This window comes from Triplophysa dalaica, chromosome 4 (assembly GCF_015846415.1).
Source record: "Triplophysa dalaica isolate WHDGS20190420 chromosome 4, ASM1584641v1, whole genome shotgun sequence".
Lineage (NCBI taxonomy): Eukaryota > Metazoa > Chordata > Actinopteri > Cypriniformes > Nemacheilidae > Triplophysa > Triplophysa dalaica.
In genome coordinates, this window is record NC_079545.1 from 5,185,152 (window position 1) to 5,201,477 (window position 16,326).

General features: G+C 37.7%; 1 protein-coding gene and 1 long non-coding RNA gene across 11 annotated transcripts in view; one reads left to right on the top strand and one right to left on the bottom strand.

Annotated features, from left to right (window-relative positions):
- The window catches only part of LOC130418828 (uncharacterized), a 40,237-nt gene that overhangs the window by 12,338 nt on the left and 11,573 nt on the right, over positions 1-16,326 (bottom strand). The window lies entirely within an intron of this gene.
- Positions 2,553-6,904, top strand: LOC130418825 (spermatogenesis-associated protein 22-like). Its single transcript, XM_056744958.1, has 9 exons — positions 2,553-2,645; positions 2,775-2,868; positions 3,402-3,445; positions 3,563-3,664; positions 4,542-4,680; positions 4,791-5,121; positions 5,713-5,818; positions 5,892-5,989; positions 6,382-6,904. The coding sequence occupies exons 3-9, from the start codon at positions 3,415-3,417 to the stop codon at positions 6,571-6,573; spliced, it is 999 nt and encodes a 332-aa protein (XP_056600936.1). The 5' UTR covers positions 2,553-2,645; positions 2,775-2,868; positions 3,402-3,414; the 3' UTR covers positions 6,574-6,904.

The following is a 16,326-nucleotide window of genomic DNA, read 5'->3' on the forward strand; positions in this document are numbered from 1 at the left end:
TGTTAATCCTTTTAACAAAGGTGCCTTACAAAAACATACTGATGTTTAGTTCAGGCTATTGATCTTCTGAATATCATATACTGCCATAAATCCATACTCTGTTCTTCTCTCTGCTTCAACTTCAACCTTCTTCCAATGTTTAACTGTATGTGTGTGTATGTTACATTAGTATGTGTCTAGTCTAGGAAATAAAGTCCTGTTTTGTTTCACACGTGATGTTGTTTGTAGTTCATGCTCATAATCCGGAGTCCCTAAACATGCCGATTCTTGCTACCTGCTCGTAATGCTAAGTGATTTCCCCAAATCATGAATTTGATCCATTCCATTCCATTCCATTTTCTACCGCTTATCCGAACTACCTCGGGTCACGGGGAGCCTGCGCCTATCTCAGGAGTCATCGGCCATCAAGGCAGGATACACCCTGGATGGAGTGCCAACCCATCGCAGGGCACACACACTCACTCATTCACTCATGCACTCACACCCTACGGACAATTTTTTCCAGAGATGCCAATCAACCTACCATGCATGTCTTTGGACCAGGGGAGGAAACCGGAGTACCCAGAGGAAACCCCCGAGGCACGGGGAGAACATGCAAACTCCACACACACAAGTCGGAAGCGGAAATCGAACCCCCAACCCTGGAGGTGTGAGGCAAACGTGCTAACCACTAAGCCACGTGCCCCCTGAATTTGATCCAGATAATTATAATTGATCATTATTAATTAAATTCATCCCAATTTGGGTAATTTGATATTTGTTTCCCTTACTAAGGGTGGTGGAGAATATATTACTTATAATTGTGATCAAAGCTCATGATAATTCTTACATATTCGATGAAGAATAGTGTTTAAATAATACTGTTTCCCCGAAATACACTACAGCTTTCAGCACCTTGTTGAATCAATGCCACATAGAATTAAGGCAGTTCTGAATGCGAAAGGGAGTCAAACACAGTATTAGTATGGTGTTCCTAATAATCCTTTAGGTGAGTGTATATAAGAATATTGATAACAATTCAATTCAATTTTTTGAGATGATACAACCATGTTTACCCAGAATCACCAGCCAGCTGGCCCAGCAGTTTGCGAGCAAATATCACATCCTTCAGTGTCTTCATGTGGTAATGCTTGTCTGCTGTGGCGGTGGAATGTGTGAGGAAATCTGCCACGAAACCCCTTTCGGAGTCATCCAGAGAATTGGCGGCAGTCTCAAACACCTTCCTTGCCATCTGACTGGTGACCGGCTTAACTCCATCCGGTGGATGTCATTGGAGGCGTTGTAGATCGGCCTCCTTCTGCTGGAAATGAAGGAGCGGTCTAGTCCTTCCGCCTCATCCCATGTCCTCTTCTGTTTTTGGCCGCTGAGGAGTTCTGGCTCTTCACAGTAAGCACCAAACAACTATTGGCAGAAGACAAACGTGAATAAAGATCAAGTTCTGTTTTTTTCTGGTAGATATAGACAATGGATATGAATTGCCAGTAGTTTGAGTAACTTGAATTAGCACTTCCAAAGGGCCAACTGATTAAAAAAGAGGCAGAGGGCCAGTCAAAGCCAAATGGTTTAAATAATTTTTTTTAAAAGTAAGGAAATTCCTCAGTTGGACAATAAATCAGTACTTAACTTACTTTGCTTGGCACAAATCAGTGAGTACGGTAGTTATGCACAAACAAAACAGTACACAACATGAAAAACTCCCTGGTACAAACCTAAAGTTTTGTCTGTATTCTCACGAGTGTTATTATGGGCATAATTAACGTGAGTTTAAAGGCAAACTTTCAGCAACAAAAAAAATGATTGAATTAATATTCCACACCTTATGAGGTGTGTAGCAGACCGTTGTATAAGCAGTAGAGAGGGGGTTGGTTCAATCCCAGGAAGCACATATACAGTACTGATAATAATATTACACCTTAAATGCACTATAAATTACTTAGTTAGTGTAAATACATTAAAAAGTACTTTTACCACCATACTTACAAGGAAGAGGTAAAATAAAAGAAGATGAGAAAATATACACTACTAAAGAATTAAACAAAAATGTTGGTGAAAATGACTTTTTCACAATAAAAGCCCAGACGCAAAGAGATGCAACATAAAACACTGAGACAAACATTGTGCATGAAGCAAAATAACATCAAGAGAAAGAGTTCTTGGGGTTAAATTATCTCCAGCAGGTGGCGCAGTTCACAGCTGACTGTAGTGACAATAACACAATCTAATACTTTCTCATGGTCGTTTGATTTAAATGTCATTTAATTTAAGCTGCCTACGTGTTTGACATTTCGTAAGTCACGTTGGATACAAATAGAAATTAATAGTTCATTGCAGTCCGGTTTATTCTGACAAAACTACAACACAACTTTAGTCGACGAAAAACAAATATAACTCGACCAAATTGGTTCAAACCAAACTACCAAGCATTCCCCCCCAAAATGTACAAACATTTATTTATTAATATACAAACATATACAAAATCTTAAATGTAGTTTTCACATTTAACTGTATAAAGAGAGACAATTGTATTACGTACAGCTAGCTCGGTTGGGTGGAAACACGATTTGCGCACTTACAGCACTGTCACGTGACTTTGTTAGCGCTTGCGTTACCTGAGGTGGTATTCGCCGGTGTTGTGCTGTCCAGACGTAAGTTGTTATATTAAGTTTATGCTGTTGTTTTAAGTAGAAAGCATATTGTTTATTGGTAATGCTGTTTTCGATGTAATTTGTTATTAAGTCCGGTCTCTCATGCCACACATCCATTTTCTCACGCAGGGCCTTTTATACCAAGAGCTGAGAAGCCGAAGTATGCGATAGTTACGTCAGACGCGTCACGCTTCAGGTTAACGGGGAAGAAGCAACGCACGATGTGAGTAGATCAATGTTTAATAATTAACCAGTTTTTGACAGAGTTATATAGAAATGTAAAATGACCGACAGTGATGCATTACTTTTGTTTTACTGACAAAGACAAAGTGTTAATCCTGTCTTGTCATTATTTTCTTATCTTGGTTCACCTCTTTATCCAACGTAAAGTCGTTCTCTTCACTTTCCTCTTCTCATGAAAACACTTTATAGTGCTATGAAGTGAGCACGTAAGCTAATAATGTTTACATACGTTACCACTTGGATGATTGAAGCATTTTAAATATTCCCTATTACACACAAGAGCTGTGATTTGATGTGTTATGTAGAGAACAGTGTTTAATGGTTAGCAAAAGTGTGTAAGTAATAAAAACTACCATCCCAGGACACTCCCATGAGCTATATTTCATCAGCACTTAGATGTTAAAATGCCTATAAATGACAGAAAATCATATTCATGATGAGAAACCGAAACTAGTGCAGAACTCGTACATTAAAAATGTAGCACTATCAAGTTATTTGTTTCATGTTTCACAGTAAATTTGTCAAAATGTGGAGAAATGAAAACCGACCAGCTGCAGGTAAGCCTCACTTTCACATTTTCCAATATATAAATATTAGCATTAACAGTCAGCTGGTTGAAAGTACACATCAGAGTCTGATTGAGCTATTGAGTTTAGTATTTTCTTCATTTGTAGGCTCTCTCTCCATGCCTGCTCTGGGCAATCAAAGAAAGAGGAGCAGGCTGCCTTTGACATCGAATCCCTGTGAAAATGGACGTTTTTATAGCAACAACTACAGTAAGATGGAAATCTCAGCTCAAATTTTCCATATTGAGTCTTAAAGGGGACATATGACACGGCTAAAACGATTATTATCGTTTGTTTCAGATTTAATGCAATGTGTATACGATGTAAGGTTATAAACACTGTACTTTCCACATACCGTGCATGTTTGAATGTCCTCTTTGCTCCGCCTCTCTGAAATGCGCAGATTTTTAACAAAGCTCATCGCTCTGAAAAGTAAGGTGTGCTATGATTGGCCAGTTAACCAGTGCGTAGTGATTGGTCAAATACGAAAATGTAACGCCTCTTACCATATTTGGAACATCAGGTTCCAAAGGAATTGTGCAGACAGGTACGCCCATCTTACTTGCGTATACATTTGGGCGGTCTTAGTCAAATCATACCACGAACTGACGTACATTTGTGGGGGTGTGGTTACACGAGGCGTTTCAGGCAGGTCTGGGTGAGCATTCGCTTTTAGATAGAATAAATGTGTCTTTTGTTCCGACACTTTACTATTTGCAATTGTACGTGTCTAATTCATGCATGGGCAACTTATAGTACACCAAAGACACATAAACACACGTATTCGCACCATATGACCATTTTAATAATAATAATACCTTAATTTTGTTAGCGCAGCTGAGAGGTGCACACACTTTGCACAGTATATATATTGTGCCATATTTGGTTATCATGCAGATCTTTTTAGATTTTGTGATGTTGTATAACTGATGCATGTGATTTATCTCATATTTGGTCCTGTAAACCTTTCAAATGTTCTGTTTTTTTCTAATCGGATTTGGTTTTTGTCTTTGACCAATCCATAAGTAGATCATATAAATTGTTCATATTTGTATTATATTTACTGATTTTTTTGTGCATTTTTTAGGTGAGAGTGTTCAATGGGACCAGTCAGTCTCTTTTACATCACAACAAGCCAACCTGAAACCTTTTGTTTCACAGAATATGGCGGGACATGGATATGCACCAATACCTTATCCAAAAAAGCCTGCAGGTGCTTATGGCTGGTATGCGATGTATTCTGCTTATTCTGCATATCCCAAAGGGTATTAAAGCTCTATTTTTGTGTATTAAAGAAAAAAATCTGTATTTGTGTTTGTCATCAATTTACCATCAGGTCAGAGAATTGGCAACCTCCAATGAAACAGGATTCGGTGCCAGCAGTTGGATTTCAGGTTAATGGTGGTTTTCCAAGCAGCAGCTCCTCTTCACCAGTTCAACCCAGATTTTCCAGCGGCTTCCAGAACCAGATTAACAGGCCAGCAACTTCCTTCAGAATGCCTTACTCTGCCCAGCGATGTAACCCTGCAGCAATAAACACGGAAGATCCTGGAGCTCAGAGTCAGAGCAGAAGGTGGAACTTCAGATCTACTGGACCATCAGGCAGTGGGATGAGTGCAAAAGTGAAGAAGGACACATCACAGGACCGGATAAACCCACAGCATCAGGTGTGTGTATTTTATTCTAAAGACAGCATTTGAATGGATCTACTTTATATTGACTAAGCGTAAACTGTGCGTCATGGCTTGTTTTGTAAAAAAAAGGGTATTACATCACCGTTTACTTTTGATGGAAAAAGATCAGCTTGGACGTTGAGCTTAATGTTTTTTTATCTTCTGTTACAGATTTTGGTACAGAAGTGATTTTTTTCATAAACTATCTCATTAGAAAGAACATCCAGGATGTACATACTTTTTAAAATAATAATGTCTACTTTGTGATAGGTAGATAAAATGATCTCTTTAACACTTTAAAATAAGGGCATTAGCTTACAATTTCCTCTTTCAGCATTTATAATTTTTTCTTAATGTTAGTCAATGCCATTACAGTTATTCATGTTAGTTCATGAGGCATTAACAGATTTAGAAATCAATATGAACTAAGATTAGTAAATTCTTGAGAAGTGTTCATTGTTAGTTCATGTAACTAATGCAACTAATTGTTTACAAATAGCACCTTAGTGTAAAGCATTATCTCAATATGAAAATTCAGCCTTCTTTGTTCATCTAACTTCTTTGTATTTCCCTACTGTTTGTTAGAAGCCTCAACGTGAGAAATCATTGCGTGTCATCACTGCTGTTATAGAAGGCATGAAGCACTGGGGCCAGTATACCAACAGAGCACCTATGCTCTTTGAGATTTTCGGTTAGGAGCCTGTATCACAGACACAGTTTTTTTTTTTAATCTGTGTATCTAACAGAAGTGTTTCTCTTCACAGCCACACTTGATTCTGCTGTTACAGTCGCAGATTACGGAGCAAAAAAATTCCTCATGAGGAACGGCAAAGATGTGGTCCAGTGTCTCTACTTTGAAAATGTGAGTCATGAAAGTCATTCCAAAGCAACAGACATATTTGAGTTTATTAAAGCATAAACATAAAAAAATAAATTTTGTTCAAATGTTTTCAAAGACACTTCTATTGATTTGGGATAGAGATGACAAACCAAACAAAACAGAAGATTATGAAGAGGTTCTTTGTCCTGTGACTTACCTCCAGTTTATTCCCGCTGTGCCTTTCTGATTTATTAACATTTTCTGTTTAACCATGAATTTATATTAATAATATACTTTAGCGAATGCTGCAACATAAAAAAACCTTGCAACATATTTGTTTTGCCATAAAACAGTACGACTGACCATTGACATGTGACGTTTGTAGTGGGTGCAGACATGAAGTCAGAGAAACTAACTGTGTTTATGTCCAATAGGATCAGACACTGCCCAAACTGATCCGGGGTCAGGCGTATCGCTGCATTGGGAACTACAGCAAGCAGACAGACACAATGACTTGTGTGTCAGTCCGGGCTGCATCACTGTCAGAGCAAAGAAATTCCCAGGAGGCTGTAAAAGTGTCAGACACAGAGATGAGGAATGCGGTGCTGGTTCTCAATGAAATCTGAGTCCGAGTGTAAATATTCATTTAACATGATTCCGACTAAAGTTAGGATTAAGTTGTGAAGAAGTTGAGAAAAGTTCTGTAATAAACAGAGAATGTTAAGCAGCATTAACTCTGTGACCATTAGCTGAGGATTTTGATTTTATGTTATGAATTAGTTACTTTTCATTGCATTTCTGAGATGTAATTTATATGCCTATACAATATACTATTATTTATAAGTTATCTCCACTTTCTAATGGTCACTTTATTTGAATTTACATTGTTTTGGTGTGTTAAAGAGGAATTGTATTAATTCAGTTTATTAAAACGTTGCAAATATTTTGTAAAATGTATTGGTGTCCTCTCAAAAGATGTAGATTTGTTAAGTTTAGTTTGTGAAATGCTTTATTACAAAGAAGAAACACATAACATTTTTAAGGATTCAAAATTGAACACAACGATGAGGTAACATCTCAAAAAATCTCTTTCAAAAGGGATCCGATCATCTGAAGAAGGCCATGTTATAGAATTATTTACAATCAAAACATCACATTGGGAAACCCACAGCACTAATCTACAAGTTCTACGTTCTACCAGTGGTCAGACTTCACATACAGTACATGATAAAAGATGAATGAATGGCTTCACACAACCGGTGTCCTGCTGCATAACATTTAAAGGGACTTCTCATTTGACATTTGATGCCAGTTTAATGTTGTGCTCTGTTCAACAAGTATAAATTTCAAAAAAGGCTTTACATGCCATATTCTGATGTCTTCTGCTACCAGTAAAAGTATAAGAAACACATTTAACCATCAATATTGTCTGATCAGCAGATATCCCCCAAATCTAAAAATGCAAAAATGTCTGCGCATTCTGTCTGGGCCAATGTATCACATAGAAGGTTTAGTTTCACTGTATTGGTGTGCCAGGCAGAAATGCGTTAGTGGCTTAGCGCATTAGCTTAATTTAAACGAAACACAAACATATCTAAATAAACACAAGAAATCAAAACTGTTTTTACTTGCTGTTCATAATTTTGTTAAACTAATTTAGTTATGAAAACTTGTTGTAATCCCTTAATGGGCTGGTTCACTCAAAAATGTAAATTCTGCCATCATTAACTCAGGTTGTTTCAAACCTATATACATTTCTTTGTTTTGTTAAACACAAAGATATTTGTAAGAATGATAGCCATTTTCAGTTCTGTGACATCATCCACTACCATAGTAGGGAAAAATATTGTATCTTTGTGAGATATTTTGAAGAATTTAGGAAAACAAACAGTTCTGGGGCACCATTGACTACCAATTAATTTTTTTGACCTATAGCAGACGTCACAGAATTGAAAATTGCTAACATTCTTCCAAATATCTTTCTCTGTGTTCATCAGAACCATTAATTTATACAGGTATGAAATGACATGAGGGTGAGTGAATGATGACAAAATTTTTATTTTAGGTTGAACTATCACTTTAAATCCCATCCGGACGTTAACTTGACATGAAGGACCTATGTTAAACTCTTTCAGTTGAAACACGCTTCTAATCATCATTATAGATGAAGACACATAATCGCATGACATTAATATAACAAGAGAGAATTAACAAAACGTTTCAGTAGAAGTACCCGATGAAAGGTACTTAAATCTTAGCAATGGTCAAAAGGCACAAGTTGGTTAGAAGTTGGTATTTTCCAAGAACATGTAGTCTCAGTGTTGACTAAACCCAACTTCTCCAAATCCTCCTGATATTGTTAAATCCTGCATAATTCAGCAGGTGCAGTAACCAAAGAATGAGGAGGCTTCACATTTCCCATTCTCTCTGGAAATTGACATACGTTTGGAGAAAAACATTACTGTGTTTTATTTATTGGATGTTCTCACTTTCTGGAGTTTTGGGAAGGACTTCATGCTTGTGTTAGAGGTCAGGTAAAAATCCTCTTCCTTACACTCACGTGGGAGTCTGAAGTCATGTCAAAGTTCTTGAAGTTTTACAGTTTCAGACAAAAGACTGTGATGTTAGTGATCATTTTACAGAGAATAAAAGGTTTAGCGTAAGCCACAGTGTTGGTCCTCCGGTGTCATGGATTTTGTTTTCAGGTGCCTGATACAACCTGAAAACTGTATTAAACAAAACTGAAGAAAACTGGCAGATTTATTGAGTTTGAAAGAAGTTTTTCAGGAGCTTCTGTAATTTACTCATCGGGTTCTGAGATGGACCAACTTTTGGCATATTGATCCATGTTTTCAGATACTTTTCAAAGTATGCCCACATGTCCTTTAATATTTTCTGTCATTAGTGCTTAAGGGTCTTCCATCAAGATAAAAAGACAGACCTTGGAAATAAATAGGGGACAAAACACCCAAATCCATATCGTCCTCTTCGAATACCCACCTTGCAGACTCTGAACAAATAAAAGGACAAGAAAATGAAGTAGTCAGCACAAAGTCAATGAGAATACAAAGGGTAACATCTTCAGTTCTTCTTTCCAGTGATCTCATCATGACATCATCGCTACCAACCATGGAAAATTAGACTTTGCAGTGTGTCCAACGTCAACAGAATCGCTTCATTTTTGCTATAGCGGATCAGGGTGTTTATATCAGGTGGTGGTCTTCAGCGCTCTATAAAAGGGTGGGCAGCGGGGTGGGTGATAGGTGCTCTTTGGGGGCATACTTGGCGAAAAAGGGGAGGAAGAGGGTAAGCATTACACCCACGATTGCCAGCATGTAGCCCCATCCTATCTGGCACTCCCCGGCATAGTAGATGTCAGAGTCTCCGCAGAAAGACTTGACCAGGTTGGAGTTGAGGCCAATGGGATAAACCAGCAGACCGGATGCCATAATGAACACTAAAACATAAAGAGAGAGGAAGCAAATGAATTATTTGAAGAAGTATCTCCTGGAAAAAAAAAACAAGAAGAACAATCATAATAATAATTCACGGGTAACAGGGGTAATAATTTAGACAAATGATGTGCACTTTTAACTTCACTATCATTTAAAATGTTTTTTTTCTCCATTAATCAATCATTGGAGTTTGGGTTCCTCATCACAGCAGGGCAGTGTTGGCTTGCTCACCGGGAGACTGCATTCATTCATTTATTTATTTATTAGATATTATTTATTAGAATGATCTTGCTTGTTCTATAAACACCATGCACTGTGCTGTGTTTTACCTTTTATGTTTTCCTGTTTGCCCCTGTAAAGCTGCTTTGGAACAATGCACATTGTGGAAAGCGCTATATAAATAAACTTGAATTGAATTGAATTAAACCAAACTTAACGTTGGTTATATTAAAAACTAAGAAAAAAATACTATTTGTTCTGTGATTTAAACTTTAATTTTTTTAACTTTAATCCTACATTACAGTGATATAATTACCAACAGAAAGCGACAACTATGTTTTAACTTGCAAAGTGGTTTTTTCCATTCCATTCCATTTTCTACCGCTTATCCGAACTACCTCGGGTCACGGGGAGCCTGCGCCTATCTCAGGAGTCATCGGGCATGAAGGCAGGATACACCCTGGATGGAGTGCCAACCCATCGCAGGGCACACACACTCACTCATTCACTCACACACTCACACCATACGGACAATTTTTTCCAGAGATGCCAATCAACCTACCATGCATGTCTTTGGACCAGGGGAGGAAACCGGAGTACCCGGAGGAAACCCCCGAGGCACGGGGAGAACATGCAAACTCCACACACACAAGTCGGAAGCGGGACAAAGTGGTTTGTAATTGTGTTTATTTAACAAAATATTACATTGGCCTATTTTAAGCAAATTCAATTAATAAATATTTGTTTTTCAAAAATCTTATGACAATTACGAGCAAAATTATTTGAGAAACATACAGTAAGTCTCTTTAGCTCTGTATATTATGATACACAATATGATTTGATATCATATTTAGAAAATAGCCTTGAATAATGTAACCAATGCTAATTTATCATTCAAACATACCATAAAATCAAAGTCAAAATTGTGATAAATTCAAACTAAATTGCCTCTTGTCGAAAAGTTGTGGTACCATAATGAGTCAAAAAAGCTTTTTAACAATGTTAATGTAAATTACAAAAATACTCCCTCTGGATATAATAACCGCAAACTAGCTGTCAAGAATTATTATTATGGGAATTTAATCCCACAGCATTTCAGACTATATGTCTGTTATAGCAACTAAAATGCTGAAGATGGCAGTAGAGTTCTATGCCTCAAAAGGCTAAAGCAAAAACTTGCCTCTAGTATCACAATAGCCTACTGATTAACATTTTGTCTTGGAAGCATCAAATACATCACCAGCACAAAAAACCACCAGCTCATAAATGTCTGATATCAAAATTTTACGGATGATGGCTGGACGGTGAACGTGGGAGCTAAATGATGAGAGAGAAAAGCCATTAGGAGAGCGAGTCCTCTAGTCGATCACTCTTAAGAGTATCTGCCTTCACTGCTCATGTTAGTGTCCAACTCATCTCACGTCTATCGACTCTTAAAGATCCATTACTATCCAGGCCTGTGCTGAGGAAATGCACTGGTGAGATCTGGTTACCGCCACTGTCCATGCTGGCAAATGACTTCAGTTTGAGGGGTTTGTCACCAAACTTCTATATCTTTACTTAAATTATACAGAATGGCAGAAATGGCTTATAACTATAATATTTAGATGTGTATTATCACATCCATGGTCTAAAATTCGCAATGTAACACAGCATCTTGTACGTGTTACTTTTGTACATGCTCTGGCATGTGTTATCGGTCATTTTTTCATCCTCAAACCAATACCAAGCAACAGAACCTAATTTCTCGCTGACAAGGTTGACTTAGCACACATATACGTGACTTGAGGCCGCTGCTGTAATCCACTGGAGATATGTGTCTGTGACAAATTAATTGATGATGAAATTCAGTGAATAGTGTAATAACACTTCTGCCTGCCCCTCTGGTGGCATTTGCCTTTAGGATTTAAAACCTGAATGAACAGACAGTCTGCTCCACTGCCACTTATTATGTCGTGTCACTGGACACGATGAGGCCAGTGTCACCATCTCTTTGAGTGATAATGCTGTATAGCTATATTTCACTCAAAGAAAAAGTTGACAGTGCTGGCAACCAATGTACCAACTGTGAACTTACTGCATCCAATAAAAAACACAGTTTGCTTTGATCTTTGGAGTGTAATTCTTTTTCTGGAGCATCATGTAAAAGGTCTTTTTTGATTTATGGCTTCGTTTCAACCCTGTGACCATTGAAAATGTGAACTCTTTTGGAACACACTTTCACAATCTTGATTATTCCATTTGGTTCACTATCAATGTCCAACAGTTAATGTAAATGTATCATAGAGAATAATGTATGTCACACAGATTTCCAGCATAATGTCATTTCTGCCCCCCTAACACAGGGGTGCAACTGTACATTTTCGGAGGGGTATGCGAGATCAGTTTTGAATAATCGGACGATTGTTTTTTTGATTAATCGGATAAGACTAAACTTTAGAATTTCAACTTTTGCTAATAATAACTAAATTAAACATCCAATAAGGGTATTTATTGTATTCTTTTAAAAGCGAGTATCACTTATATAATCTAGAATTTTTACATTAAATACCTTCCCAAATATAATTAACAATCGAGTTGTAGTGATTAGAGATGTGCTGGTGAGGAAATGTTCCCAGTGAATAATAAACTTATTTTGAGCCTCAAAGTTAGACATTTAGATGATTCCATTTCCTTCAACAAAAAGTATTGTTTATATTATTTATTATTATCAAGACGAATAAGACATGATATACTTGTGTTGTATATCACAAATAAATTACAGATAAAATATCACAAATAAAAGCTTTGTTTTTCCCCACTTACTTTAAATCGATGCTAAATTGATGTTTGTGGTTCATTGATATTTAATGAAAACACATAAATAAAATATTAGCCTATTTTAAACATAATCATGCGAAAAATGACTGGAAAAAAAAATAGCAGACCCCTTTATCAATGGCGGGGATTTCATTTATCTACCTAATTGTCATGGACGTGGGTGGTGAGGGACAGAGGACCCAAACGCAAGGCAGCGGGTAAGGGGTTTAACAGACTTTAATAAATAAATAAATACAAAACAAACACCCACGAGGGGGTAACAGAACAAAACATAACAGCAGGAACATGGACTGACTAGACTAGACTAGACTAGACTAGACCAGACCAGACTAGACTAGACTAGACTAGACTAGACTAGACTAGACACAACACTTGACACTTAAACTACAATAAACTATACTACACAAGACACAGCAACTCACCACAAAGACACAAACAATGAACCAGCACAAGACAAGAGACACAAGGTCAATATAAAGGGAACCAAATCAAGAGGGGACAGGTGCAGGGGATAAACTAATAAACACTAACTAGAAAACAGGAGGGCAGGAACAATGACAAGACCGGAGAGAGAGTATGGCAACTAAAAGGTGCCAAAATAGTCTCTCTCCAACATAAAACAACGGATCCTGTGACACCTAATATACACAATTAAATGATATTTACACTTTTTTCTAAATTTGAAGAAGTACCTGCTTGACTACATTTAATAACAAAATACAAAATCAAATAAAAAAAAATTGAAGCACAAATGAAGCTCCCTTTTGACCAGGCCCACTAATTGAATCAAAACCATTAAAACCAACAAAATTGGTCAAAATCTGACTAGGCATCAACTCAGAATTTGGGTCAAGAGTTTTTGACATAAACATAAAAAAACAGCTAAAATCATTATTATAAAACGGTCTGTTCTGGACCTTGATTCTGAGTCAAGTTCTAAGCCGTTATAAAATTTCCAGGTAACAAACTGCTTCGCGGGGCTTATTGCTTTATTATGCCCAGACTTTAGAAGGAAATGTGTAAAGTTCTGAAAAATAAATTATATCTTGTAAAATGGAGCGGAGAGTATTACAGACACACCGATATATCTGCCAATAATCGGTATCGGCCAATAGTTTAAAGACAGGCGATGATCAGAGCCGATGTTCTGTCAATCAAAAGAGGACAGGAAAATGCAACAAATGTGTGCTCGGTATATAAAAAGTTTAAGAAACATCACAAGTTTAATGTTCAATATTAACAGTCATTATATGAATTAAGAACATTCAGAAAGTAAAGAAATATTCATTTAATCTTCAGAATCGGTATGGGCAGATTTCACTCGGAATAATTGGTTACACAGTCTCAGTATCGGTGAAGAAATCTTTTGTTGGTGCATCTCTACAATTAACAGTAAAGCTAAAAGTAGTTCAATTATAAAAGATAAAAGGGCTGTCTCGGCCAGACCTGTCTGTGGATAAGTATTAACGTAGGTGTTTCCAAATAAACCTCAACTGTGTCATATTGCATTATACTACCGCTACAACTCCAGACAAATAAATGGCAAGCCCAACTTTATTACAGGCAAATCTCTTGCTGATTCGGGACTTCATCCAACAGCGGTCTGATTTAGGAGCCTGTCTCTGCGCTGTTGGCAGGACGGCCGACTATTCCCTAATGCATTTCGAGTTAATGAGACAGCAGAGAAAGTCACTCATATTGAGTCAGAGATCGTCTCTTGCATGATGACTGTCCTCTGCATCCCTGCAGACACTAAACTTCTGTCTCCGCTCAAAATGAATTAACACTGCGACTGGGATGTTGCGATTTGATTAGTACGAGGAAGTGCAGGGGACTCTGTTGAACACAAATCCGCTAGGATTGGCAACAGGCAGATTCTTTCTAAGGCACAAATCCGTCTGTTAGGTCTGACGTCACGCACCAATGCTTCCAAGTCTTAACGCTTTATCAGCTGCCAAAAGCAAACAACAAACAATGCTTATACTCGCCATGTGCTGTAAAACTACACACAATCACGATCCTGACCATTATCCCCATTCCGGATTAGCATTAAGGTGAGTAAATTATTTTCATTTTTAAATTTAGACTAATCCTTTAAGGTGCCTGCCCTTTGGATCTGCCTCTATAGGCGACTCATTTGGATTTGGTTTAAAGCATGTTTGTCTAGCTTGTCGTAACAGGCTCAATCAGTTGTAGATCACTGTCTTTCCGTGATTACAGGCGCCGGCATTTTACAAACCACACACACGGTGAAAAATCCAGTGAAAAATGTTGCCATACTTATCTGCTCAATCCTATGAACCTACTTTGAAGCCTGCAGAACCCACACACTCGGAGACACATTCACACACACACGTTTACATATACACATAGAGCAGATGTGAAACTGTGTGTCTATGGAAGTCATCACTGAAGGAGTTTTTTAATAAGTTTTATAACGTTTAAAAGTTTATTCTTTATTACAGTTTTGATGAACATAATATGTGTGTGTTTTAATGATAATGTTTAGGCAGAAAACTCTGAGGAGTTAAGGGCTGATTGGAATGTGTTTGCTACAAGATGTGGTATATGTGTGTGTGTGTGTAGCCTTGTGTACAAATGATTGGGGAAAGCAGATAATGCAGATTGGTGCCTCTAGGAATGTGAGTGCAGACAATAAATTAAAGGGTCAAAGACCAAAGGTGGAACAAAGAAGTGCATGCACACACATCTGAGTACTTAGCTATGCAGAATTTGGGTATTGTGGGGTGTCATATGATGTTTGCAGACAAAGGAGAACGAAGCTGATTGAATCAAGAGAGGGAGGCACCGCCTGAAGAAAGAAGATACACCCTCTCACATACATACTATAAATATGTTGTTAGAATGACACACTGGGTTGGTTCTTTGTCGAGACGACCCAGCGCGCGCTGTTTCTGATCAATAAACTTCAACATTTATTAGAGTTATTTGAGCTGCCTTTCTCTTCAATTTTTGACCACGCAGGACAGAAAAGTCCAACAGATGGTGACCCCGACGTGATTGGAGAAAAAAGGCAGTAAGGATATTCGTAGAATTCGGCAAGGACCGAAAATTCGGAACGAAACGATTTTGGGTTCAACATATGGTCGACCAAAATAAAAAGGTAAGCAGAAACCTGTTTAAACGATCTTCTGCATATTGGACACTCTAAATTTCATGTGTTGAATTTGATATGTACTCCGTTCCATTTAATAGATAGTGTTGATATCTGTTGATCAGAATAAAAAAAAGACTGTGGATGAAAGGCCCACAGCTGACCGTAGGTTATAGTCTTACGGCACATTAAATTAGAAGACTGTGGATGAAAGGCCCACAGCTGACCGTAGGTTATAGTCTTACGGCACATTAAATTAGAAGACTGTGGATGAAAGGCCCACAGCTGACCGTAGGTTATAGTCTTACGGCACATTAAATTAGAAGAGTAGGAATTGACAAAAAGCGGAGAGGGAACATCTTGGGTTCAACACAACAGCCGGCTGAATAAAGAAAGGTAAGCAGAGACCTGTTACATTCAAACTCTGCTAATTGAACACTCTAAATTGTTTTGTGTTGAATTTCAAATATTCCTGATCACTTTAATTGTATTTAAGACATTGGGTTAGAGTCCCAACGCAGGTTAAGACGTTGGGTTAGAGTCCCAACGCAGGTTAAGACGTTGGGTTAGAGTCCCAACGCAGGTTAAGACGTTGGGTTAGAGTCCCAACGCAGGTTAAGACGATGGGTTAGAGTCCCAACGCACATGTAATAAATTTTGGTGTTTGATACCTGAAGGGTGATATTGTAAAGTGAGATAATATTTTGTCTAGTATAACTGAAAGAGAATAAACAATAATAAAATAGAGAAAGAATGGCAGAATATGAAAG

Excerpts from the sequence above, each read along its gene's own strand:
- LOC130418825 (XM_056744958.1), top strand. The coding sequence starts at position 3,415 with ATGTGGAGAAATGAAAACCGACCAGCTGCAG. Across the intron at positions 5,122-5,712 it reads GGATAAACCCACAGCATCAG|AAGCCTCAACGTGAGAAATC; the intron begins GTGTGTGTATTT and ends ACTGTTTGTTAG. Across the intron at positions 5,819-5,891 it reads TATGCTCTTTGAGATTTTCG|CCACACTTGATTCTGCTGTT; the intron begins GTTAGGAGCCTG and ends TTCTCTTCACAG.